Genomic DNA, 26,926 nt, shown 5'->3' with positions numbered 1-26,926 from the left:
CATACTTCGAAATCTACAAAGGCGTTCATGCAGAGGGAGAAGTACAATGTTCTGGAATGGCCGTCACAGTCCCCTGACTTGAATATCATCGAAAATCTATGGGATGATTTGAAGCAGGCTGTCCATCAAATTGAACTGAACTGGAGAGATTTTGTATGGAAGAATGGTCAAAAAATACCTCCATCCAGAAATTCATCAAAGCCTACAGGAGGCATCTAGAGGCTGTTAGATTTACAAAAGGAGGCTCAACTAAGTATTGATGTCATCTCTCTGTTGGGGTGCCCACATTTATGCACCTGTTTAATTTTGTTATGATGCATATTGCATATTTTCTGTTAATCCAATAAACATAATGTCACTGCTGAAATACTACTATTTCCATAAGGCACGTCATATATTAAAAGGAAGTTGCTACTTTGAAAGCTCAGCCAATGATAAACACAAATCCAAAGAATTAAGTTCCCAAACTTTTCATATAACTGTATACATTTACAATGGCTCAATGTGACACCGATTGCTCTTTTTATTGTTAGCCAAGTCAGACCTTTTTTTTTTTTTCCTTTTGTGAGGGTACTGTTGTACACTAGAATATAATATTTATTTATTGAGCTTCTGTAAAAAGCCAAATTTCCCCCAGGTACAAATAAGGTGCTATCTATCTAAAAAGGTAATGCACTGGGTTCACTTTTTACGCCATAATGGCTGTGCATGTACAACACTTTCCAGATACAACCTAATAATTGCAGTTGGAAAGAAATACTAGATTAAAGTCTATGGGTAAGTTAGAAAAGGCAAATATAACGAAAACAATTGATAATTAACTTTATATAAAAAGCAGTGCAGTCTAGGTCATAGTAACTTCTAATTTAAGAGCTTCACAGACTCAACCTGGTGATTACATGATGTGTTATATATAATGCAGACACTGTTAAATCAAAATTTTCTTCTTATTTGATGCTTAATGCTGTTGTGTTACTTGTGAGATAATTATAGAGACTCTCTGATGCACAATACTATGGGCTCACCTATCTCAAAGCAATGAGGGACTTTACAATTAGTTTAATTTCATGGTGCATTTATATATTCTGATGGTGTTTATCAATCCAGAAAGCTTAAAACGCTTTATCCAGAACTTTATTATATTGTAAGCTTGTTTACAAACATAATTTATAAAGCATGACTTTAACTGTGCTTTGAACTGAAAAATACATTTCTTACTTCTACTTTCCACAAGGCCTGATAAAACACAAACAAGAACATTTTCCATTGTTGGCCTAATAAGATAAACAAAAGAGTGTTTCACATTAAACTGACCTGGTGCTATCATTTATAAGAGTTCCCTAAGTAATGACCTGCACTATACAACCTCAAATCGAGCATCCATATCAGTAGACTGGCTATCAACGTTTTAAAGACTTAAAAGTCCTTAATTGTTTGAACTGAAGAGACTGCAAATCAGAAGTGTGACCTTCAGATTTGATTACACTTGATTTTTACTGCCAATGTTTAAGCTCTAGGGGATAAGTCTGCTTTATATAGGCCAGTGACATAAGATCCTGAAACAGTATTAGCAGGTAAAGAGAGCAAAGGCACGAGAAGCTATAAAGTGACATTAAACTTCATAATCTGTGATTCTTTACAAGGGCTGCTAATGTATATTGCATGATGAGTTTTACAGTCATAGTGCCATCTAATCCATAACATGCAATAACTAAACAAAGCTTCCTAGTGGCATATGATCAACAAAAAATGTCCTTGCCTGTACTGGGTGTCAGACTGTTTCTCTCCAATTTCCACAGAAACAGCAGTAAGATCCTCCTCTTGGTATCCGGGGATCTCTGAAAAACATCAAAAATAATTATAACAGAAATTATTTTCAGCACTACAGCTGCTTAAATATTTACACCACATTACAGATATTTGAACTGGATGCTGAACACTCAAAGTTCCTTTGAGATACACATCAGTCCTTACTGAGACAGGCACACTGGCAAATTGAGACATTTGGGAGTTTAAGTTGCCCTGGGTGGCCAGATGGCCTAGATCCATCAGGCTTTGAACTTTCTCCAAGAACTGCAGGCCCATAGAGGTTTACTTTCCTTCAAATTTTCATTACACTAGCATTTATTTTCCTCCCGCACAAGCGCCTCTAGCCAGGAGTTTTGACATACTGTATGTTACAGTATATGTCACAAATTGGAAAAATGGACATCAGTTTAATGCTTAATATATTACTAGGTATATAAAATGTGTGTTAGAATTTGTAAAATCAATTCACCTGTCTCAAAGAACACTGGTCTCAAAGTAACAGATAATGTACCTTTGAAACTGAGAAGCTGTGACCAAATGCAAGTTAAGGAAAATGTCACAAGTTCAACAAGTACGGTGCACACTATGAGGTGTGTGGTATGGACTGGTGCATAACTAGATGGTTTATATTGATAGAAGCATTACAGCAGAGTTTTTACCCGAGATGGATCTCCACAAATAGAAAACGCAGAGACAGAACATGAGCATTTGTTGTTTTCCAACAAGACAAAACATCTTTAGAAATGTTCTAATAACAGGCCTTTCCTGTGGTAGAATCCCAGGTAAATTTGGGGCCTGTCAAAAATCTTTTAAAGGAAGAGATTACAATACCCATTTCGAGTTCATATTTTAATCAGAATATTCTGGAAGTCAGCAGTACAGTGCTGTCCTAATCATAAAAGAGTTTTATAAGAGAAAGGAAATTTGTCTAGATAAATCAGTATCAAATTTATTGGCCAAGTGTGCATGCATACAAGGAATCTGACTCCATTCTTTTTTTTTTTTTTTTTTTTTGAAGGCTTTCCAAGTAAAGTTACATGACACACATCTATAAAATTGGCAAGTATACGCTTGAGATAAACACAAGATATAAACAGGTTGTAATCTACATTTGTATATCAAACAGTGATAATTATATTGTTGTCACATTCCTGGAATTGACAGAGAGACTCTTTGAATAAATACTGACATATTGAACGGTAGAAAGTTTCCTTAAAGGGTTAAATTATATATTACTGTTGTGACGGACGGCCGGCAGCTTAAAGACTGGAAGCTACTTTGGGACACTGCCTACCCCAAGAAGCTAGATGGAGACTTCCCTTCAGCATAATGGTGCCCTGGATTCCCGAAGGGCACCATGGGATCTGGAGTTCGGCTTCACAGCCCTGCTGGGGACCATGGGTGCCACAAGGAGACACTGCAAGGGGAACTGGGAGGTTTTACTGTCTGCATAGCCCAGAAGTACTTCTGGGCTGAAGAAAACGCCAAGTTCTCTATCTGACCCGGAAGTGCTAGCAAGTCACGTGGACGGAATGAAAGAAGCACTTCCAGGTCAAGGACTATATAAAGGACTGCTAGAGACCCAGCAAGCGAGCTGGGTCAGAAGGAGTGTGACAGAGCTTGCTGGGAGGTGTGGAGGACAGATTAGTGATTATTAGTGTGCTTATTAATTGTGTTTATGATGGCTATAGTGCTTGGAAGCACTGTGGAAGAAGAAAACAAAATTAAAATACTTCTTCATGCTTTTACTCTGTGCCCTGAGTGTCTGTGTGTTGGGTATAAAGGGGCAACAGCAACCCCTAGCGTCCACTCTCTTCCAGTATTTCTAAGGCCAGGGGGTTGTTTACTGGATACACAGGTTGTTACTAGCAAAATATTTTTCTTTTCAATGCTTTTACTTAAGAGTTAAATTAGACTGGTTTGTTACCACAGAGCCAATGAGGGTAGACAATCTATTCCCCTAACTTCTTTAAAATGACATCATGTCAAGTCGCACATGTCCCCTCAAAGTCCTAAAATCTACCAAACAAATTGGTAATTTATTCCGTCTATGGTTCTCTTTGTGAAGAGAAGCTTTATAATGCTTGTGTAAAAATTTACAAAGTATCCGTCTATGTCCCCACATTCTTGTTGAAAGACTAACTTTAAAATATCAGCTTGGCAGTACTTTTATAATATTGAATGGTTTAATCTCGTCACCCCTTAATCTCTTTTTTGCTTAAACTGAAGAGGTTCAAATCCTTCAATCTTCCCTCAGAGCTCATACCTCCCAGTCCTGAAATCAGCCTAGTCACTGTTCTCTGGACTTTCTCTAGTGCAGCTGTGTTTTTATGTAATACAAAGATCATACCTGCACACTGTAATCCAGAGGAGGCCTCAACTGTGCGTGAAATGCTTTAGCGTAACATTTGCTGACATATACTCCACACACAGGGAGCACTATATAACCTAACATCCACTTATCCCTATTAATTGCTCGTGTACACTGGAAGAAGAAAGTGAACAGTCCGCAACACAAAGGTCTACTTTCAAGTTTGAATCTTCCCATTGTGTGTGTGTGTGTGTGTGTGTGTGTGTGTGTGTGTGTGTGTGTGTGTGTGGATAGATAGATAGATAGATAGATAGATAGATAGATAGATAGATAGATAGATAGATAGATAGATAGATAGATAGATAGTGAAAGGCGCTATATGATAGATAGATAGATAGATAGATAGATAGATAGATAGATAGATAGATAGATAGATAGATAGATAGATAGATAGATAGATAGATAGATAGATATGAAAGGCACTATATAATAGATAGATAGATAGATAGATAGATAGATAGATAGATAGATAGATAGATAGATAGATAGATAGATAGATAGATAGATAGATTTTGTACCTGTAATACTTTACATTTACATCTAATCATTACATTTGTCACAAATGTACACAAGTCTGAATTCTATCTAGGTTTACCATTCTACCATATTAGTGAAACATGACACCAAACCCTTCCCTACCCCTGCATAAAACCATGTTGACTGTTCTGTAATATACCTATTTCTGACATGTGTTGCTCAATTTCTTCTTCTATTCATTTACATGTAACTAATGTTAACCTTTGTGGCCTTTCCTTGCTTTGATTACACTCAATCACCTCATTTTTATGTAACAGAGAATTTACGACTTTCTAAACTGCACCAAGTGCAGTGATTTTTGAACAACATACATCAAGGTTTTATATATGAATTCAGTATCCTCCTTACGCACTCTAGGACAGGGATCTTCACTTGTGGTCCTGGAGGGCCACAGTGGCTACAGGTTTTTAATTCCAACCAGTCTCTTAATTAGAAGTCAGAATTTGCTGTTCAAGATGTTAAAGAGACTTGACATTTAACTCTATTGCTGGTTAGTGCTTTCATTTATCCATCCATCCATCCATTATCCAACCCGCTATATCCTAACTAGATACACAGGGCGCAAGGCAGGAAACAAACCCCGGGCAGGGCGCCAGCCCACCGCAGGGCACGCACACACACTCGGGACAATTTAGAATCGCCAATGCACCTAACCTGCATGTCTTTGGACTGTGGGAGGAAACCCACGCAGAAATGGGGAGAACATGCAAACTCCACACAGGGAGGACCGCTTTCATTCATCCAAGGTAAATTTTAATTACAATATAGAGCAGGGATCCCCACTCACAGTCCTGGAGGACCACAGAGGCGACAGGTTTCAATTCAAATTGTTCCTTAGTTTGAATCAATGTATTTGCTGCTATAGCAATATGTTTTTTTCGGCCATAATTTTAATTTACTTGCTTATTACAATTTAGAGTCCTTTATTTCCTATTTTAGTTCTAAACAGCTACATTCATTTTATAACTGTTGCCTGTATTCCTAACCAGCCAAGAGTTAATAAGCAAAATGCAAACAAAAAGAAACCACCAGCTCTCCAGCTAACTTGATTCCATTTTCAAAGATAAATGTGTATCATGAAGTATCAGTGCTATTAAATTGTTTATAAATAAATGAAAGAGAAAACAGGAGGATTATGAAGTGCAAAATCAATTCTAGTTCACAACATATACTGTTATCAAAACAGGAAACTAAGATTCATCTTGGATGAATGAAAGCACTAACAAGAAATACGATTAAATGCCAAGTTTCATTATAACCAAGGGCTGATTTTAATTAAGTAACTGGTAGTTGTAACGAAAACCTGCAGCCACTGTGGCGCTCCGGGACCGAGAGTGAAGAACATAAACAACACAAGCAGCATGGCTGCACACTATATAGTGCAGCTGTCTTCTCCCCATACTTCCAAACAATGAGTATTTATGTCATTACCAATTCTAAATCAGCCTATTGCATGTGCATGAACAGGCCATATCATGAAATGGTGCCCCCACGTTCCAGGGTTGTTTTCTGCACTGCACATGATGCCACCCCCTAACTGCATGATCCATGACCCAGAAGTAAAATAAGCAGAGAATGTTATGTTAATTAAACAAGAAGTGTTTATGCAAAGAAAAAAAAAACATGTTCCTGTTTAACATGCTAAATCCAAATTAATTCTGACAAAGTCTAGGATTGTGAATAACTTGCAGTGTGTTAAGGCTGGCTGAAATGTTTCATTATAAAATTCTCTTAAAAGTAAATTAAACTCGTAGCTTCAGCCAGACTGATTGAATTTCTTATTGGGAAAAAAAAAATCCAATTATGAGTTTTAACGAGTTTCCTCTAAAAGGTAACCCATTTTTCTCCAAAAGTACTTTCCTGTCCCTAAATACTAAAATGTATTACCTTGAACAAGAAAAATCACAAAGCCTAATGATTCCAGGGTAGAGGATATTGAAAGCTGGTGGCTATTTTTCACTAGCTTTCTCCTGACATTTTTAAATAACTGTGTTTTTCACATGCATAAGGCTTTCCCAGGTCTTTTTACAGTTTGTTTTTCTAGCTCATTTGACTTAATGGCAAAGTATACCATGTAACCAAATTTTTCTTTGTGAAAAGCAGCATGACTACTTTGAATTGCTGAACCTGTTATAACATCATACAGCACTTTTGACACTTTTGGATTTCTAACCCCTAAACATATTCAAGCATACATACCTGGTTGTGACAAAGAACCAGCAATACTGACTGGGATAAGCATGTCAGAGCTGTCGTTATCATTAATGACTTGCAAGGGGCTCCATGTTGAAAAACTTGACAAATTTTCAACTCCAAGCCTAGAAGTACAAAAATAAAGTGCACATATACATAAGGTCTCCAAAAAAGGTGGTGAACCCAGACCACAACTCAGTCATATTCTAAAGCTAAATTCATTAATACACATTAACCACTAATAAATCCTTTCCTCAGCATCATATGTATACCTTCAATAGCCATACTTGCAAATTAGTATAGCAATGTATAGGGGCGAAGTGGAGGCTCAGTGGCTAAGGATCTGTGCTGATATCTGGAAAAGTTGCCAGTTCAAATCCTGTTACTGCCAGAAGGGATTCTACTCCGCTGGGCCCTTTAGCAATGCCCTGAACATGAAAATTGATCCAGGGGCGCTGTACCATTGCTGACCCTGTGTTCTAACCCCCCAAAGGTAATGCAAAAAGACAATTTCTCTACGGGGATTAACAGAGCATATCAAATCAAGATGAACAAAAAAAAAATGAACACATATTAAGTACACCTAACATGCAGTATACTAACACACACATAACAATGGAGTGCCATTCAATACTGCACCTTGTTTAACAACTGTTTCTCAGGTCTGCCAAATAGCGGCAAATATAACAACTCAATTGGGTCCTTGGACATTATTTTCACATAAGATTTCAATGTAAAGATTTGTACCCTCTATAATTAATAACATTTCTGAAGCCCTTTTCATTTTTTTGGCAGTACTGCATTCCCATTATTTACAATACAAGCACAGACTTATTTATAAATAGAAGCGTACAGGATATGAATGAAAAACTGAACTTTAGAAACCTTGTAGGAGCATAATCTTCACTGTCTGAATATTAACAGGTCAAGGATTTTGACAGAGATGTCTAGAATTGTTTCTCTGCCATGACTAACAGACACAAACAAATTCAGTTGAAAATTACACTTACTCAAACAGACCTGCATCAGCAAAAACAAAAAAAAAAAAAAGGACAATATGTTATCAAATGCCACCAGCAGACAATGACAATGTTCTTCTAAAAAAAATGTAGGTTTTATTTGTAACAGATGTGTTAAAGTCTTGCTTGGTAAATATCTGTTAATATGTGTATCAACATCCCACAACCATATGCACAGTCACAGGTGTCGTCTCTGCTGCACAGATAACCAATTTTATCTTATTACTGTCTGACGTCCTGTATGCACACAAACACACACACATACATACTTATATATTCAGGGGGTGTAACACTCTATTGAAACAACAAACAAATACAAATATATAAAGCACACTCAATATTCCAAATCAAACAGAAAATTGCAAATCTTTCTCTTTACAGCTTTACTGTGCAACAGCCATCCACTTCCAAACCTGCTTATCCTGAGCAGGGTCACTGGGACACCGGAGCCAATCTCTGTGGCAACAATGAAGGACTAATTAGCTCTTGTTCAAGCCTAGCATGTATGTATTGTTTTTTATTTCTCTTTTTTGGTTACACGGCTTCTGTTGTTATCAATGAAATGAATAAGCTTCTGTCCAGTGAAAAAGACCACCCTATTTCTTTTCAAGGCAAACTGGCTGAGTGCATGTAGAGAAGGTCTTTCGGCATTTACTTGTATCTTATCAGTGTGCACACACTGAACAGGTGAACTTCAAATCAGAGAGAATGGAAGCCACAGTGAGGCTCCAAGAACAATTAAAAAGAATATTAAACAAATGAGCGAGAAGGATTTTTTAAACAGGTAAATTAGCATGGAACTTAACTAATACAAAGAGCAAAACTCCTGTTTAATGTTCGTCTTGCTTATCAGTGGCATCTTACAAACATATGACAGTTTAATAAATATAAATTGTATTGCAAAAACAGCACATAAATGGTCTCCTAGTGGAGACACCAGACCTTTTAACATATATTTAAATGTATTGAAATTAATCTGCATTTCTGATATAAAATATTAGTCTAGATGACAGCTGCAGTCTCCCACCATGTGCATAAAGAGCACAGACAGCCACAATGTGGATTAAATTAAATAAGAGAGAAAATAAAGTAATGCAGCTCTTGAATAGTACATCAAAAGACATTGCCTGTCCAATCCACCTAAAACATATTCTATATTCCCAGGATACCCCACCTTGATAAATCGTCAGTAATACAGGTATCTGTCTTTGAACCTTGAATTCCCATTTGAATAAGCTGAAAATGCTATAAGCATTAAAATGCTGGACAGTATCCTCGTGTTTGAACTGTACTTGTAGACTCTAAAAAGGAAGCTAAAAGATCAAACAGCAACTTTTTAAGAAGGCTTTACTATTCTTAGGGGATCTCGAAAGTACTTTATCCAGAGAAGTGCAAGAAGGTGTATTTTGCCAATAAGCAACATAAGCACCTTTTTCAAAGCCCTTTTCTTATAAATCAACATTGCTGATTCTAAACTACAGAAGCAGGAACCATAAATAAAAAAATAAGAATTCACATGACAAGTATCCATAGCTCCTACAAGCACATGATAAATGATTATATTGTAAGAGCAGCGTGCATTTGTTTGATGCGGAGTATTAATTTTATTTGCACTTACTCCAGCAAACAAATATTGAAAGAAAAAGAGTCAAACCAAACTAAATGCAAGACATACTGCCTTAATGGGTTAAGCCATTTGCAAGTATAATGCAGATATTAACTTACTTTGCAGTATTTGGATAAGAAAAAAAATTTAGGTTTTATTTTTTTCCCCAAAGTGAATTTAAAAGATGCGCATAAAATATCTGCCTTCACGTTTTAAAAGGAGGGAGAAAAAAAAATTACGGTGGCAGTGCATCAAAGTAGGAGCGCTAATGCCTCGCAACAAGGAGACCCAGGTTCATGTCTCAGGCCCTCCCTGTACGGAGTATGCATGTTCTGTGTGAACTTCCTCTTGTTCCTTCAATTTCCTCCCACAGTGCGAAGACATGCAAGTTAGGTGAACTGACATTTTTAAGTATTGGCCCTACTGTGTGTGTGTGTGTGTGTGTGTGTGTGTGCGTGTGTGTGTGTGTGTTGCCCCCCCCCCCCTTCCCCCACCATGTGATGGACTGGTGCACTGTCTAGGGGCTTTCCTGCTTTGCACACAATGCTTGCGGAGACAGACTCCAGCTTCACTGTGACCCTGTCTTAGATATGCAGGTAAACTTCTGGCCTGAAGAAGAGGCCTGACTCTCCTCAAAAGCTTGCATATTATAATCCTTTTAGTTAGCCAATAAAAGGTGTCATTTTGCTTGACTTCTCATTATAAGCAAGTAAAGGAAATGAATGTAATGGTGGATTGATGGATTAATTTCTCAGAATATACTTTATTTCATTCCAACATACTTGTATAACTCACCTCAGTCTTTATATTTTAACTGAGATTTAGTTCTCTAAGGTCAATGATGGTGTTGTCACTTTAACTATAAGGGAAGTACAGTAATCCCTCCTCCATCGCGGGGGTTGCGTTCCAGAGCCACCCGCGAAATAAGAAAATCCGCGAAGTAGAAACCATATGTTTATAAGGTTATTTTTATATCGTCATGCTTGGGTCACAGATTTGCGCAGAAACACAGGAGGTTGTAGGGAGACAGGAACGTTATTCAAACACTGCAAACAAACATTTGTCTCTTTTTCAAAAGTTTAAACTGTGCTCCATGACAAGACAGAGATGACAGTTCCATCTCACAATTAAAAGAATACAAACATATCTTCCTCTTCAAAGGAGTGCGCGTCAGGAGCACAGAATGTCACATAGATAGAGAAAAGCAAACAAATCAATGGGGCTGTTTGGCTTTTAAGTATGCGAAGCACCGCGGCACAAAGCTGTTGAAGGCGGCAGCTCACACCCCCTCCATCAGGAGCAGGGAGAGAGAGAGAGAGAGAGAGAGACAGAGTTTGTTTTTCAATCAAAAATCAATACGTGCCCTTCGAGCTTTTAAGTATGCGAAGCACCGTGCAGCATGTCGCTTCAGGAAGCAGCTGCACAAAAGATAGCAACGTGAAGATAATCTTTCAGCATTTTCAGACGAGCATCCGTATCGTCTAGGCGTGCGAACAGCCCCCCTGCTCAATCCCCCTACGTCAGGATCAGAGAAAGTCAGCGCAAGAGACAGAGAAAAGTAAGCTGGGTAGCTTCTCAGCCATCTGCCAATAGCGTCCCTTGTATGAAATCAACTGGGCAAACCAACTGAGGAAGCATGTACCAGAAATTAAAAGACCCATTGTCCGCAGAAATCTGCGAACCAGCAAAAAATCTGCGATATATATTTAAATATGCTTATATATAAAATCCGCGATGGAGTGAAGCCGCGAAAGGCGAAGCGCGATATAGCGAGGGATCACTGTAGATGGAAATAGGTTAAACGTCAAAGGTAGCTAAATCAGTGGTAAAGGAAAAATCCCTCTCTGGTCCAGTTTATATTGTTTAAAAGGCCTGAATATGCTGGGCTGAAGTAAAATAGTTTAATCCATATGGATAAATTGAGTCAAAAACCAGATTTTCATGATGTGGTGAATAAGTAAAACCCCCATTAGAATCCACCAAATGGATACATTGATAGTCCTCAGCATACACTGCTGCAGTATATATTACCTTGAACGTGTATCTAAATTTTAATTGTCACCAACTAACTTTAACAAATCCACTTTGGACTTTTGAAATAACAAAAGGAAACCCATTTCTAAATCAGCTGGCAAGAATCTGTGCCAGAATCTAAATATCCATGTTTGTTAAGGATATTGGTCTACAAGATGCATATTATAAAAGTTTTCACTTTTTATGGGGAAAAAGAGGAATTGAAGCTTTTCATGTTTGGTTTTAATGAACATGTATAACATTAACATTCTCTGATTTAGCTGAAATCTTTAAATACATTTGCTGGATTGTTGTCTAGGCCTTAAGGTTGTCTCCTTCTCAGAGAATTAACAGCATCTCAAATCTCAAAATGTTAAAGGTTTATTCATCTCATTTATGCATGATGCCTGGAGTAATGGTACTTCTGTTTTAATATAACCTTTAATTAAACTATATTTTTTTACATTTCAATGGATTAAGCATCGTACAATATACCTAAAGCACAGTGTTTTTATTTCTATGTTCAAGAGCTCTGATTCCATGGACAACAATGATTTAATCTAAATTAATCTGGAAGGCTACCATCTTATTAACCTTTTCTCCATTTTCATAATAATAATGGCACAACTGAAGTAATGGTTGCTCCATCTCTCTTATGGTCAGTAATTTTAATGTGGCTTGCAAATCCAGACTTATTTCATAAGGATGAGAGTTAGAGATCTTGTATATTCTTTCTTCATTTAGGAAGTGTGGCATACTGATTCTGTTACTCTTGTGGTTTGTAAATTATTGTTGCAGGAAAGGTAAACTATGTTTTCCCACAGATACAATAGCTGAATCAGTTGAAAACTATGTTCAATTAGTAGGGCTTGATATTCTAAGAACAAGGTTATGTGGAGTGTGACAAGAGATAACAATGGCACCATAAACACAAGATTTATAGGTTTATTATAGTGTCATTTTTGTCTTGTGTATGGTGTAAGGTGAAATTATTACTTGCAGGTACTAATCAACATTAAGCTCGTTGCCACTTATACCTTGTAACTTCTGTCTCCCTGAGATTTTTCTTGTAAGAACAGTTTATAGCACTGTCTACCCTGGGAGATACATTAAGTTACACACACTACATAACTTGTACATACATATAATTAGAGATATCAAAAAATAGAAACATTATGATAATTAAAGAAGTAATGAATGTGTGAGCAACCATGATGAACAGCAGAACAAAGAATATTGCCTTGAGCAAAGGTGAGGAAACCTCCATGGGAGGCAGTTTATAACTTTTTCTTCAAAAAATGTGAAATTGTTGGGGGATTTTTAGAAAATAAGGGTACATTTGAAAACAGAGTATATATGTAAGCTAAAATTAAATTAATTTTATTCAGTATTTGCACTATTATAACAAGGGCCTTTTAAATCAAAAATTAAAATAAGGGAAACAAAAGGCACTGCTTTTATTCATCAGTATTCTGTTGCGGTCTTTTTTGTCATAATTGAAATATAACAGTTGAATAATCACAGATATCCAATGTTCATTTTTTACATTTTATATTTCTTAAAAATATTATCATTTTAAAGGTTTTTCCCCCCCCCAAAGTTTTACATTTTGCCCTGCCGGCAATTAACTTTAGGAGAAGTTACTAACTGCCTACTGGTACAATGTGAGGAGCATTTTTCTTCATTTCAGGTGTTAAATGGAATGCATTACGCAAATGACGATTTCACAAAACCCAATTATCAGAACCATTTACTCACTGCTGGACAGGACTGGCATCCTCCTCAAGATCACCACTGATAAAGGACCTTCCAAATTTTTCCTCTTCCTCCTCCCCGTTAGTGGTATTCTTTACATCTGTCCATTCTCCATTGGAAGTGTGACTTCTCCACCAGCCCTCTCCATCACCACTGGACCCATTATGTGAGGGAGATGGATTGTTCCGATCAGACATCTCTTCGGAGCTTGTTCGGCTTGTTCCCTTGGTACCTAATGACTCCTCTTCATCACCACCTTCATCTTCATCATCAAATGAAATAATGTTGGTAATTTTCTTCTTTTTTTTTCGCTCTTTCTTAATCCTATTTTCTGAAAGGAATACCCAACAATACACTGTAAATTATTGAAAATAAATAGCTAAATTAATAGAAAATTTTGAGCCACCATTCTCATAAGTAACTACACATTATTATGCTAGATGCCCTTTGGTACAACACTGTTACCAAAGCCAAATGGGAAAAGGGAAAAATTAAGATCAAAATGTCAAGCTTGAGTCGAAACCAGAAAAAAAATTACTAAAATAAAGGAATTAACAAGCACAAAAAGGATTGATAAAAGGGAGTTTTGAATTTGTAGACTCAAATAGTAAGTGATTCTTCTGATGACCTTTTAAACCCATCAAGTCATAAATCAAAGGTTACAGCCTCTGCATACACACATCTAACAATTTGGGACGGATATCCTAAAGACACCTTGAAAATAACCAAAATAGCAACAAAAACAGTCCAAATAATTATCACCAAAAGTAAGGTTCTGATCACAAAACCGATGTCAAATTCAGAATCAGGGAATAAAAAAAAAAAAACACACACACACGAATGCTCAGATTCATGAAAATTCAAAGAGAAACGCACAAAAAATTAAATAAGCACTGTATTCATAACATACATTGTACCGGCCAACCCCTTTCCCAGCCGGCAGCTACACTACCAAGACCTGTGGCTTGGTAAATTATCGAGATGAATCTACCTATACCAAGCCGTACCTCTAACAAATAATATTTTCCCCTCAATCGACAGTGAATCACAAGCACACAAAAGCAGTAAAATGCATATATTATATGGAATATATTAAATGGAACACAGTAACAAAACAAGACTGAACATTCCCCACGTAGAAAATATATACATATATGCATATCCCTCCACCAAAGCAGTAATGTGAAAACACCATATATACAAATAACAAACCCTTCCTTGCCCCTGTAACGTATAACAAACACAAAACACAAATAACAATAATGAATGAATACTGAAATGACAATGATCGTGAACTTGAGTCCGGGTATACAGTAATCCCTCCTCCATCGCAGGGGTTGCGTTCCAGAGCCGCCCGCGAAATAAGAAAATCCGCGAAGTAGAAACCATATGTTTATATGGTTATTTTTATATTGTCATGCTTGGGTCACAGATTTGCGCAGAAACACAGGAGGTTGTAGAGAGACAGGAACGTTATTCAAACACTGCAAACAAACATTTGTCTCTTTTTCAAAAGTTTAAACTGTGCTCCATGACAAGACAGAGATGACAGTTCCGTCTCACAATTAAAAGAATGCAAACATATCTTCCTCTTCAAAGGAGTGCCCGTCAGGAGCATATAAAGTCACAGAGATAGAGAAAAGCAAACAAATCAATAGGGCTGTTTGGCTTAAGTATGCGAAGCACCTCGGCACAAAGCTGTTGAAGGCGGCAGCTCACACCCCCTCCGTCAGGAGCAGGGAGAGAGAGAGAGACAGAGTTTGTTTTTCAAGCAAAAATCAATACGTGCCCTTCTAGCTTTTAAGTATGCGAAGCACCGTGCTGCATATCGTTTCAGGAAGCAGCTGCACAAAAGATAGCAACGTGAAGATAATCTTTCAGCATTTTTAGACGAGCATCCGTATCGTCTAGGTGTGCGAACAGCCCCCCTGCTCAATCCCCCTACGTCAGGATCAGAGAAAGTCAGCGCATGAGAGACAGAGAAAAGTAAGTTGGGTAGCTTCTCAGCCATCTGCTAATAGCGTCCCTTGTATGAAATCAACTGGGCAAACCAACTGAGGAAGCATGTACCAGAAATTAAAAGACCTATTGTCCGCAGAAATCCGCGAACCAGCACAAAATCCGCGATATATATTTAAATATGCTTACATATAAAATCCGCGATGGAGTGAAGCCGCGAAAGGCGAAGCGCGATATAGCGAGGGATTACTGTATTACTGTCCTGAATACAGATGACTGATCAAGAAAGAATGGATGCGTTTGAATCTCCCGGAAAAATGGAACAATCTCATACGTTTTTCCTCAGCATATGGTGGATAATGAAGTCCAACCCGGGATTTCTGGCGATGATTACACTGAAGTGAAAATGAGAAACAAACTGGATACAAAGCGCAATGTGAAAAATAGCAGGAAATGATGGTTTGTTGTTGTTAAATGAAATCTCCGTCTTTCTCCTTCCTCTCTCCTTCTCCCCTTCTCTTTCCCTCCTGATCATTTAAATAGTAATGAACCGGATATAACTGAATGTGAACAGGTGCTTTCCATCCTGGGGCTGTGGTCTCTCTCCCTCATCCGTACCCTCTGTACTTACGGGGACAACATTCACTGATGTACACATAACGAACAGTAAACGGGACGATGGAAACAAAATGCACTCAGCACATACATCGAATACACTACAGTGATGCCTCGCTATATCGCGCTTCGCCTTTCGCGGCTTCACTCCATTGCGGATTTTATATGTAAGCATATTTAAATATATATCGCGGATTTTTTGCTGGTTCGCGGATTTCTGCGGACAATGGGTCTTTTAATTTCTGGTACATGCTTCCTCAGTTGGTTTGTCCAGTTGATTTCATACAAGGGACGCTATTGGCAGATGGCTGAGAAGCTAGATTGCTTACTTTTCTCTCTCTCTTGCGCTGACTTTCTCTGATCCTGACGTATGGAGATTGAGCAGGGGGGCTGTTCGCACACCTAGACGATACGGACGCTCGTCTAAAAATGCTGAAAGATTATCTTCACGTTGCTATCTTTTGTGCAGCTGCTTCCTGAAACAACATGCTGCACGGTGCTTCGCATACTTAAAAGCTCGAAGGGCACGTATTGATTTTTGACTGAAAAACAAACTCTGTCTCTATCTCTCTCTCTCCCTGCTCCTGACGGAGGGGGTGTGAGCTGCCGCCTTCAACAGCTTCGTGCCGCGGTGCTTCGCATACTTAAAAGCCTAACAGCCCTATTGATTTGTTTGCTAGAGATTGTTTTCTCTATCTATGTGACATTCTGTGCTCCTGACACGCACTCCTTTTAAGAGGAAGATATGTTTGCATTCTTTTAATTGTGAGACGGAACTGTCATCTCTGTCTTGTCATGGAGCACAGTTTAAACTTTTGAAAAAGAGACAAATGTTTGTTTGCAGTGTTTGAATAACGTTCCTGTCTCTCTACAACCTCCTGTGTTTCTGCGCAAATCTGTGACCCAAGCATGACAATATAAAAATAACCATATAAACATATGGTTTCTACTTCGCGGATTTTCTTATTTCGCGGGTGGCTCTGGAACGCAACCCCCGCGATGGAGGAGGGATTACTGTATTACTATGTAGCCCTGCTACAACGGGATACTTACATCTTGAAAGATGTGATCTACTATAGACAAAACTTGATTTTGCACAGTGTGTCAGGACTATATTTAAATGGAAAATTTAACTATCATATTGTATACATAATCCTATCAGTCTCTTAAACAAACCTTAAGAATGTACTTGTAATTATCTAGTCTAAAGTGCGTTTTACATTTTGTTACTTTAAGACTAAATCATGTAACAAACTTCAGGTGAACAGAACCTTCTAAATGTCCACTCAAGCACATTTTCCTTTGTGTTTCATTTTTATCCACCCGCTGCAACTGACAGGTCATACTCACTGACTCCTGTTCTGACCTCTGTGATGTGACTCTAACATTAACTTTTGTTTGCTATGCCAAGGCCAATTCTGTATACTTCTTCACAGCTCTCTGACTATCTGCAGTGTATAATTTAAAACATTAAAATGTATGAAGCTTCATTATATGCACCAGAATGTAAAAGAGACAGATAGGAGTTACTATGACCATGTGGGTGTCAAGGACTGAGTTTTCTTCTGCAGCAGACACCATAACTGTAGTGTAATTCCTCACCCACTGATAACATACATGCTTCTCAACAGGACGAACAACATGAATTTGCTCAAAACAAACAAAATTATTATAATTACCTGCAGATGCAGAACGGGGTATCACAGGTAAAGGATCCAACTCATTCTCAGAGCGGCTAATTAAGGAGGGCACTGTGGAAGTGGCTGTAGTGATCTCTCTCAACAAGCTGCTAACCCCCTGGGCAGATTCTTTCCACAGAGTGCTCACCCCCTGTGTGGACTCTTTTAGCAGTAAGGACATAGAGGAAGCAGATCTGCTCTGTCCATTTAAGTCTGCATTGTCAATGTTGATAGCAAACAGGATGGAGTTCAGACCTATGAAAGAAAAATTCAGGCAAGTATAATGGATGCTTATGGGTTTACTCACAAATCAAATTAACTCTTCAAGTCTGAATATATTTCACGTGCACAAGAAAAGCAAAAGGCTCACATAACCACAACAGTTGCTCTTTATTATTACTATTTGATTCCAAGAAAGACAAAGAATTACACTCTAGTTTTCTTATTTATATTTAATTCTGAAAAAAATAATGCAAGGAAATGGGTTTCAAAAGTAAACTAATTTTGCTTCACTTTTGCAGTATGTAATTGAAAAAGGAAATGTGACATAAGAAAAGCTGTAATGTGATATGCATAATGGTTAAGTTGTTTTTCTGCATATAATAAAATTATTTTCATTTTCACAGAATTTAAGAGACGCCATATACCACAAGAGGCATCTGTATTTTTTACACTAGAACCTCACACACACACACACAGTACATATTGCCGCAATATATTATATATTATAGATTAGACCATATTTCAACATTCCATACTGGGGAAATACACAAAGAATTTTCAAGAGGCAATTAGCACCATGGAAATGTTGCAGTAAAGCAACCCAATTAGAAGGTATCAATTTGTTTTTTATAAGTGTACTTTCTGAATAAACAAACACTTCCACCTTCACAGCAGACACTTCAGGTTGGCTTCAAATGAAATGAATTAACTAAGGGGCAATTAACAGTTAGAAAATATTGCTGCAAGAAAAGCTAAAAGCATTTTTTCAGTCTCCACTGCTAGGTAGTGTTATGCATTCTTCATTACATACTCTAAGCGATTCTACCAATACAATATTGAGAGAAGACGAACATTTCTCACACAATGTTTAGAATTGTATTAGATGCACATTCCTCCATTCTGGTTTTAATAAAATCACTCAATCTTATGTTGACTCACTCCACATATAACATATTAAGATGCAAGATTTATATTTCTATTAGGACTGCAAAGATATGGGTGGTCCTTTGCAGCTTTTCATAAGTGACTTTCAGTCAACACATACACCTATAACAATCCACTTTCAGTAGCAGTTCATGGCTCTGCTGTTGTTAATGCTACTAACAATATCTGAGAATAACTGTCATTGCACTGCTGAAACAGTAAAGCTGAATGCAAATTATTGCAAAGTTCTCTCTGCACTGGCAAAGAATTTCAGACAAGAAACAAGGTGGCCAATCCAGTATGTCACTTGGCATTTTAGCTAACCATTTATATGTGTAGTAAATGTGTGTGTGCTCATCTCTAGGATATCCTAGTGGCATGGATCGTGGACTATCTTAAAGACAGACCTCAGTATGTGCGTCTTGGGAACTGCACGTCTGACATTGTGGTCAGCAACACAGGAGTGCCACAAGGGACTGTACTTTCTCCGGTCCTGTTCAGCCTATATACATCGGACTTCCAATACAACTCGGAGTCCTGCCACGTGCAAAAGTTCGCTGATGACACTGCTATCGTGGGCTGCATCAGGAGTGGGCAGGAGGAGGAGTATAGGGACCTAATCAATGACTTTGTTAAATGGTGCGACTCAAACCACCTACACCTGAACGCCAGCAAAACCAAGGAGCTGGTGGTGGATTTTAGGAGGCCCAGCCCCTCATGGACCCCGTGATCATCAGAGGTGACTGTGTGCAGATGGTGCAGACCTATAAATACCTGGGAGTGCAGCTGGATGATAAATTAGACTGGACTGCCAATACTGATGATCTGTGCAAGAGAGGACAGAGCCGGCTATACTTCCTTAGAAGGCTGGCGTCCTTCAACATCTGCAATAAGATGCTGCAGATGTTCTACCAGACGGTTGTGGCGAGCGCCCTCTTCTACGCGGTGGTGTGCTGGGGAGGCAGCATTAAGAAGAAAGACACCTCGTATTCTGTGACAAATATATTTGGAGATTTTTCAGGTGAGGAAGACAGAAGTTTAGAAGTAAGGTATTTAAATATGCTACACATGATATAAGAGAACGGCAGCATGGTGCATATGTTGGTTAGCACATGCAAAGGAAAATTTCACTGAACTCTGTATATTTGACAATAAGAACCCAATAACCTTATCTGGGTAACATTAAAACAGGATCCAACCCTGGACAAGGTATCAGTCCCACAAAAGGCACATAAAAAATACACATACACACACACTCACTGACTCACTCATACCAGGCAATACTCATGTTGCTAGTTACACTAGCCTTTAAATTTCTGGGATGTGGGGGGGACGGGAGGGACGGGGACTGATTACAAAGGGGAATTCTTATGCAAACACAGTGTGAATATGCAACCTTTGTACATGCAGTAGCTGGGTACATAATTCAAAGTGTGACTCTGAAGCTGTGAGGCAATAGTACTAAACATTGTGCCATTGTGCAGTCCACCTTTTCATCTATAAATAATTTTGAAGTCAGATTTGAGCTTCAGTTTAACTTACCAAAATTCTTCACTTCTCACAAATTGAGTAGAATACTAATTATAACATCATATTCTCATGTACTCTGATAAACCAGTCTCACGTTAAAGTAGATATTTAAACATGGTATTCTAAGGTTACTTTTTCACAAAAAAATAACTTCTCACTCCCACATGCCAACTACAAAGAATTGTAACATCTTGAAAGAAACAGTCCATATCTGTATTAGCCATGTAAGAACAACCCACCAGCAGCCATGGTAGGAAGCATGCTTGACCGCTCCTCATCCATTATGAAAGCCCAGTCTTCATAGAAGACACTAAAGATAAAAACATTTAAAAATTATAATTATGTACTTCATACAATCATTACGAACCATCACTATTACCCCAAGCATTAATTCCATATGAATATCTAAAAAACAGCAAAAACAAAACTTGACAACTTTCAGTACAATTTACTGTCTCTTTTTCCAGGTCAGACTGATTTAAGGAGAATGAATTATGGAATTTGAAAATCCCAACCAAGAGAAAATATCACAATATAACTCATTGTTAGGCTTGAAACTGGAAATGTACAAGTGCGTGCATATAGCAATGAAACTTGCAGAATGTTGCCAACTCAGAAGTCTAAATTAATCTTTCTTCTTTATACAGAACCACCTAGTCACCTAATATGACAAATGAGTTTGTGAAACTCAGTGAAAAGCCCGTGAAATAACGCAGACAACATACATACATACAAAAATACAGAAGAAAATGCAACAAATTAAATTTGTTCAGCTATCAATGCAGAAAATAAAAATAGTTGCAGTGTTCATTCTAACTACAGGAAGGAAGCAAACAGCTTTAAAGTACATTCTGAATACCTCCCAATTTCAGGTTATGTGTAAATATCTAAATTTAAGAGTGATGCCACACAGACTGTAATGCATATCTAAAATAACTTATAACCTGCCATGAATAAACATAAGTACACTGTTCTTTCTTGCAACAACTATGAAAGTACAATGTGCTACAGGAGCTGTTAATTCAGTTCTACACTGCTGCCATGGAGTTTGTTCTTTGTACATCTATTACAGTCTTACTCAAGTCGTCCATCAACAGGACAAGAACAGACCCAAAAAAAAAAAAAAATCAGAACTGCAGAAAGAATCATTGGCACTAAACTACCCACTGTCCAGAATCTGAGCAAGGAAAATCATTTCAGAGCCCTCCCACCCTGGACTGTTTATGCTCTAAGCACTCTCTGCTAGTATGAAACAGATATCAGAACAGTTTCTTCCTATCTGCCATAAGACTCTGTAGCAGTAAGCAGACGATGAGACCCAATCTATCTCACTAATGTTGCAATACAAATCCATATAATTTGTGTAGTATATGTAAGATAGCATGCTTATCCAGTGCAGTATCTGCCTTACCAGTGTAATATTTGTAGAATATATATTGTAATATATATTTTAGAGATGCTGCTAAATTACAGATTGTTCTTTTGTGTACTGTTAAAGGTAATTATTCTTTATTGCACTAATCTTGAGTGTGTATACTTAGGATAACACTAGTTTTCAGTTGTTTTGCATATTTTCTTGTATCTGTGTAACAATACCTAAGTTTTCTACTTTCCTACTGCAAACAAATTTTACCTCTGGGATAATGACAGTCTAATATATGTATAACCTGTGCCTACCACATGCAATACATGTTGAGTGGTACAGTATGTATGTATATTTTGCACTGTATGTATACATGCATGAGAGAGCCTCAGAGAACCTGTGACAAACTCCTGTATGCAGAAACAAACCTGGTCAATGCAGAAACAACCTTCTGAGGTATACCTGGTAGATATTCTGCAGATCTTCTGCAAATAAAACTCTAAATTAATAGTGCCACAGATCAGACCTGGTGACCCACGCAAGCTGATGGGTTGCGACTCGGAGTCTGCCAGATCCGTTCCTATCAGAGCTTCTTCCAGTTTCCATTTGCCTTTTGATTGTGTAGGACACCACACTCACTGACCATTTCTTTTTTTTTGTGCAGTTTCTCTAAATGAAAGGCTTACACATCTAAGGGCAAAAATGCTTGGACTCATTTTATTTGTTAATTGTTTTCTTGCCGTTATCACTGGAGTATTGTCCAAGTAGTACATCAAAGGGTGTAATAACACTGTCTGTTCCAACTCTGCTTTAAGACAGACAGAGGGCTTTTAAGTAATCAACAGAAGTTGGGACACCTGTGCTTCAACTTGCAAAGCTTAATTTACTTTAATTACTGTAGAACATCTGTATTTTGTACCATGAAGAAGGCCCATGTATAATATTCTGGTACTTCCTTTTATTTCCAGTTTTTTCTAACCTAAACTTTAACTTTAAACCTGTGGCAGTTTACTGCTTACCTTTTCACCATTTTAGGTAATTCATTGCATTTCAACTGCTTATACTGTATTTGAAGAAAACCTGGGGTGTTCTAAAACTTTTGACAGGTAGTGTAACTCATTATGAACCTACAGGTATATAAGTGACTTGCAGTTTTGTCCAAAGTGCAAATATTCTTGATGCGAAGAGCAATTCTCCTGTTTTACAATGGTAAAGAACACTAATCATTATGAGCTGTACTTCTGTTAATCTGCATCTGAGACATCACACTATGGCTATTAAAACAAAGGAAGTTAGCTAACCAAATGTGTTTTAGTTGTCAAACCATCAAGATATCCATATGTCTCATTCAGATACCTTTAAAAAATGTTCAAGGTTTCCGATTCAACTTCATTTCTCCACTTTCCAAAGAGTCTTCATTTGGAGACATGCTCCCCTTAATTTACACTACTAGAGGAAAGAATTCTGATGGATCGATTTTATTGATGCCTTTGATAATTTGCAAGACCTCTATTATGCTCCCATGCAACCTTCTTTGCTTGAGAATAAACAGATTTAACCCCTGTAGCCTGCTAAACCCAGCCACAGGGGATGCACAAACCAGTGTGTTTCTTTGTGCCGGTCCCAAGCCCAGATAAATAGGGAAGGTTACGTCAGGAAGGGCATCTGGTGTAAACTTTTGCCAGATCAATATGTGGACAACAATACAGATTTCCCATACCGGATCAGCTGAGGCCCAGGTTAACAACGGTCACCACCAGTACTGTTAGCCAACAGGGTGCTGGCGGAAATTGGACTAGAGTTGGCCGAAGGAGGAGAACAAGAGGGGGGAGACGTGTCCGGAGGCAGGAGAAGAGATGGAAGGTAAAGAGAGTGGAACTGAGAATAGGAACTTTGAATGTTGGCAGTATGACTAGTAAGGGAAGAGAGTGTTAGCTGATGTCATGGAGAAAAGGAAGGTTGATATATTGTGCGTGCAAGAGACTAAATGGAAAGGGAGTGAGGCCAGGTGGATTGAAGGTGGATTCAAATTGTTCTATCATGGTGCGGATGGGAGAAGAAATGGAGTAGGGGTTATTCTGAAGGAATAGTATGTCAAGAGTGTTTTGGAGGTGAAAAGAGTGTCAGACAGAGTTATGATTAGGAAGCTGGAAATTGAAGGAGTGACGATGAATGCTGTTAGTGCACATGCTCTGCAAGTTGGGTGTGCGAAGGATGAGAAAGAAGACTTCTGGAGTGATGGACAGTGTACCCAAGAGACAGAGAGTGGCGATTGGAGCAGATTTCAATGTACATGTTGGTGAAGGGAACAGAGGAGACAAGGAGGTGATGGGTAGGCATGGTGTCAAGGAGAGGAATGAAGAAGGTCAGATGATAGTGGATTTTGCAAAAAGGATGGGCATGGCTGTGGTGGATACATATTTTAAGAAAATGGAAAAACATAGGGGGCGGCATGGTGGCGCAGTGGTAGCACTGCTGCCTCGCAGTAAGGAGACCCGGGTTCGCTTCCCGGGTCCTCCCTGCGTGGAGTTTGCATGTTCTCCCCGTGTCTGCATGGGTTTCCTCCGGGCGCTCCGGTTTCCTCCCACAGTCCAAAGACAAGCAGGTTAGGTTGACTGGCGATTCTAAATTGGCCCTAGTGTGTGCTTGGTGTGTGGGTGTTTGTGTGTGTGTCCTGTGGTGGGTTGGCGCCCTGCCCGGGATTGGTTCCCTGCCTTGCGCCCTGTGTTGGCTGGGATTGGCTCCAGCAGACCCCCGTGACCCTGTGTTCGGATTCAGCGGGTTGGAAAATGGATGGATGGATGGAAAAACATAGGGTGACGTACAAGAGTGGAGGAAGATGGAAGTGGAGTTTTTAAACCAGATTGTTTAATGGAATCCTGGAAAGTGAGAGGATGCCTGAGGAGTGAAGAAGAAGTGTACTGGTATCAATTTTTAAGAATAAGGGGGATGTGCAGAGCTATAGTAACTACAAGGGGGTAAAACCGATGAGCCACACAATGAAGTTATGGGAAAGAGAAATGGAAGCTCGATTAAGAAGGGAAATGATGATTAGTAAGCAGCAGTATGGTGTCATGCCAGGAAAGAGAACCACAGATTTGATGTTTGGTCTTAGGGAGTTGCTGGAGAAGTAGAGAGAAGGCCAGAAGGAGATGCATTGTGTCTTTGTGTACCTGGAGAAAGCATATGACAGGGTGCCTCGAGAGGAGCTGTGGTATTGTATGAGGAAGTCAGTAGTGGCAGAGAAGTATTAAGAGTTTTACAGGGTATGTATGAGGGAAGTGTAACAGTGGTGAGGTCTGCGGTAGGAGTGACAGATGCATCAACGTGGAGATGGGATTACATCAGGGATCAGCTCTGAGCCCTTTCTTATTTGCAATGGTGATGGACAAGTTGACAAATGAGATTAGACAGGAGTCCCCATGGACTATGATGCTTGCTGATGACATTGTGATCTGTAGCGATAGTAGGGAGCAGGTTGAGGAGATCCTGGAGAGGTGGAGATATGGAGGTCAGTGGAATGGCAAGGATACAGGGAGTAGAGTTGGCGAAGGTGGAGGAGTTTAAATACTTGGGATCATCAGTACAGAGTAATGGGGATTGTGGAAGAGAGGTGAAGAAGAGAGTGCAAGCAGGGTGGAATGGGTGGAGATGATTGTCAGGAGTAATTTGTGACAGATGGGTATCAGCAAGAGTGAAAGGGGAGGTCCACAGGACGGTAGTGAGATCAGCTATGTTATATGGGTTGAAGACGGTGGCACTGACCAAAAAACAGGAGACAGAGCTGGAGGTGACAGAGTTAAAAGATGTTAAGAATTGCATTGGGTGTGATGAGGATGGACAGGATTATAAATGAGTACATTAGAGGGTCAGCTCAGGTTGGACAGTTTGGAGACAAAGTCAGGGAGGAGAGATTGCATTGGTTTGGACATGTGCAAAGGAGAGATGCTGTGTATATTGGGAAAAGGATGCTAAGGATAGAGCTGCCAGGCAAGTGGAAAAGAGGAAGACCTAAGAGAAGTTTTATGGATATAGTGAGAGAGGACATGAAGATGATGCAGAAGACAAGAAGACATTGATAAAGATGATACACTGTGGCAAACCCTAACAGGAGAAGCCAAAAGAAGAACCACCACCCCTATAGCTGGCAACAGGGGGCACACTCTTTTGAGTCCAGGAATGCACTTAAATGCACTCTTCTCTGCACACTTGTGTTGAAAGATGGTGACCAGAACTGCACACTGGACTCAAGAAGCAGTATTAATAGCGATTTCTTAGAATATGAACATAACATCTTCTACATCAAATCCTCTGAATTATATTCAAAAGTTTTTTTCAATAAAATCTAAAATTTCATTGGCCTTCTTAATTGTTTCTGTGCTTTGAATGGATAATGATAATCTGTTAGCGTAATCCTCTAAATCCTTTACAGAGGTTTCTTCCTGTAGTTCAGTGTTGCCCATCCTGTATTTAATGCTTTGTTTGTTTGCATGTAGCACTTTACATTTACTTAAATTAAGCTACATGTTCCAGGTGTTCACCTAGTTTTGGAGATTGCCCATCTCTTTTCAAATGCATTTTTGCTGCCTCCCCAGTATTTGCTATCTCTTGTGTGGTCTGCAAATTTCACAAATACTAACTAAATAAGAACCAATGGCATTATTATAAATTAAAAACAATAATAGTACAGACTCCTGAGGAACTTTGTTAATGGCTTTAACTTATCTCTTCTTATCTGTAATCTTTAGCTCCAGCCAATTTTGCATGTTAATTCTGACGTCAATAGCTTCAAGTTTCATATTTTTTTTTTTTTTTTTATTTATTAGTTTTATTGTAATCATTCCATACATACAGATTAATTTATAACAAAAAAGAACTGAATACAAATCAGACACCACCCTTGAGAAGGAGTCAAGTTTCATATTTTAATCTGCAGTGCAGAATTGTATCAAAGGCCTTTTTAATGGCCAAGTATATTGCAAATTTGTGTTTACTACTCCAGATGCCTGCTTACAAAAACAAACGGATTAGTCTGGCTAGAGTCTGCTCTCATGAACCCATGCTGGCTGTTAGTTTGTATGTTATTTTCACACAATACTCTTCTATTTTCTATCAGACTGTACTTGCCAAATTTCTGATTATACCTTTATGCAAGATAGAAATCTATAATTATTGGGATTCATTTTTTCATCCTCCTTGTGGAGATGTATGTGTGTGTGTTTTTGGAGCAGTCTAGTGGCTGAAGCACCGGACTGTTAGACCCAAGGCCACTGGTTTAATCTCCGTCTCTGGCTCACTGTGGAATGCCAAGCAAGTCGTTTAACATGTAGA

General features: G+C 38.6%; 1 protein-coding gene across 1 annotated transcript in view; it reads right to left on the bottom strand.

Moving 5' to 3' along the window:
- Positions 1-26,926, bottom strand: part of snx29 (sorting nexin 29) — a 477,274-nt gene that overhangs the window by 386,194 nt on the left and 64,154 nt on the right. Inside the window, exons 6-10 of the mRNA XM_028814109.2 lie at positions 20,472-20,542; positions 17,557-17,811; positions 13,307-13,634; positions 6,917-7,035; positions 1,760-1,838 (exon numbers count right to left, since the gene is read on the bottom strand). Coding sequence (XP_028669942.1) covers positions 1,760-1,838; positions 6,917-7,035; positions 13,307-13,634; positions 17,557-17,811; positions 20,472-20,542 — 852 coding nt within the window. The remainder of the gene's footprint in view (positions 1-1,759; positions 1,839-6,916; positions 7,036-13,306; positions 13,635-17,556; positions 17,812-20,471; positions 20,543-26,926) is intronic.

Source organism: Erpetoichthys calabaricus, chromosome 11 (genome assembly GCF_900747795.2).
Source record: "Erpetoichthys calabaricus chromosome 11, fErpCal1.3, whole genome shotgun sequence".
NCBI lineage: Eukaryota > Metazoa > Chordata > Cladistia > Polypteriformes > Polypteridae > Erpetoichthys > Erpetoichthys calabaricus.
Note: the sequence above shows the minus strand (reverse complement) of the source record. Positions and strands in the feature narration are given on the sequence as shown.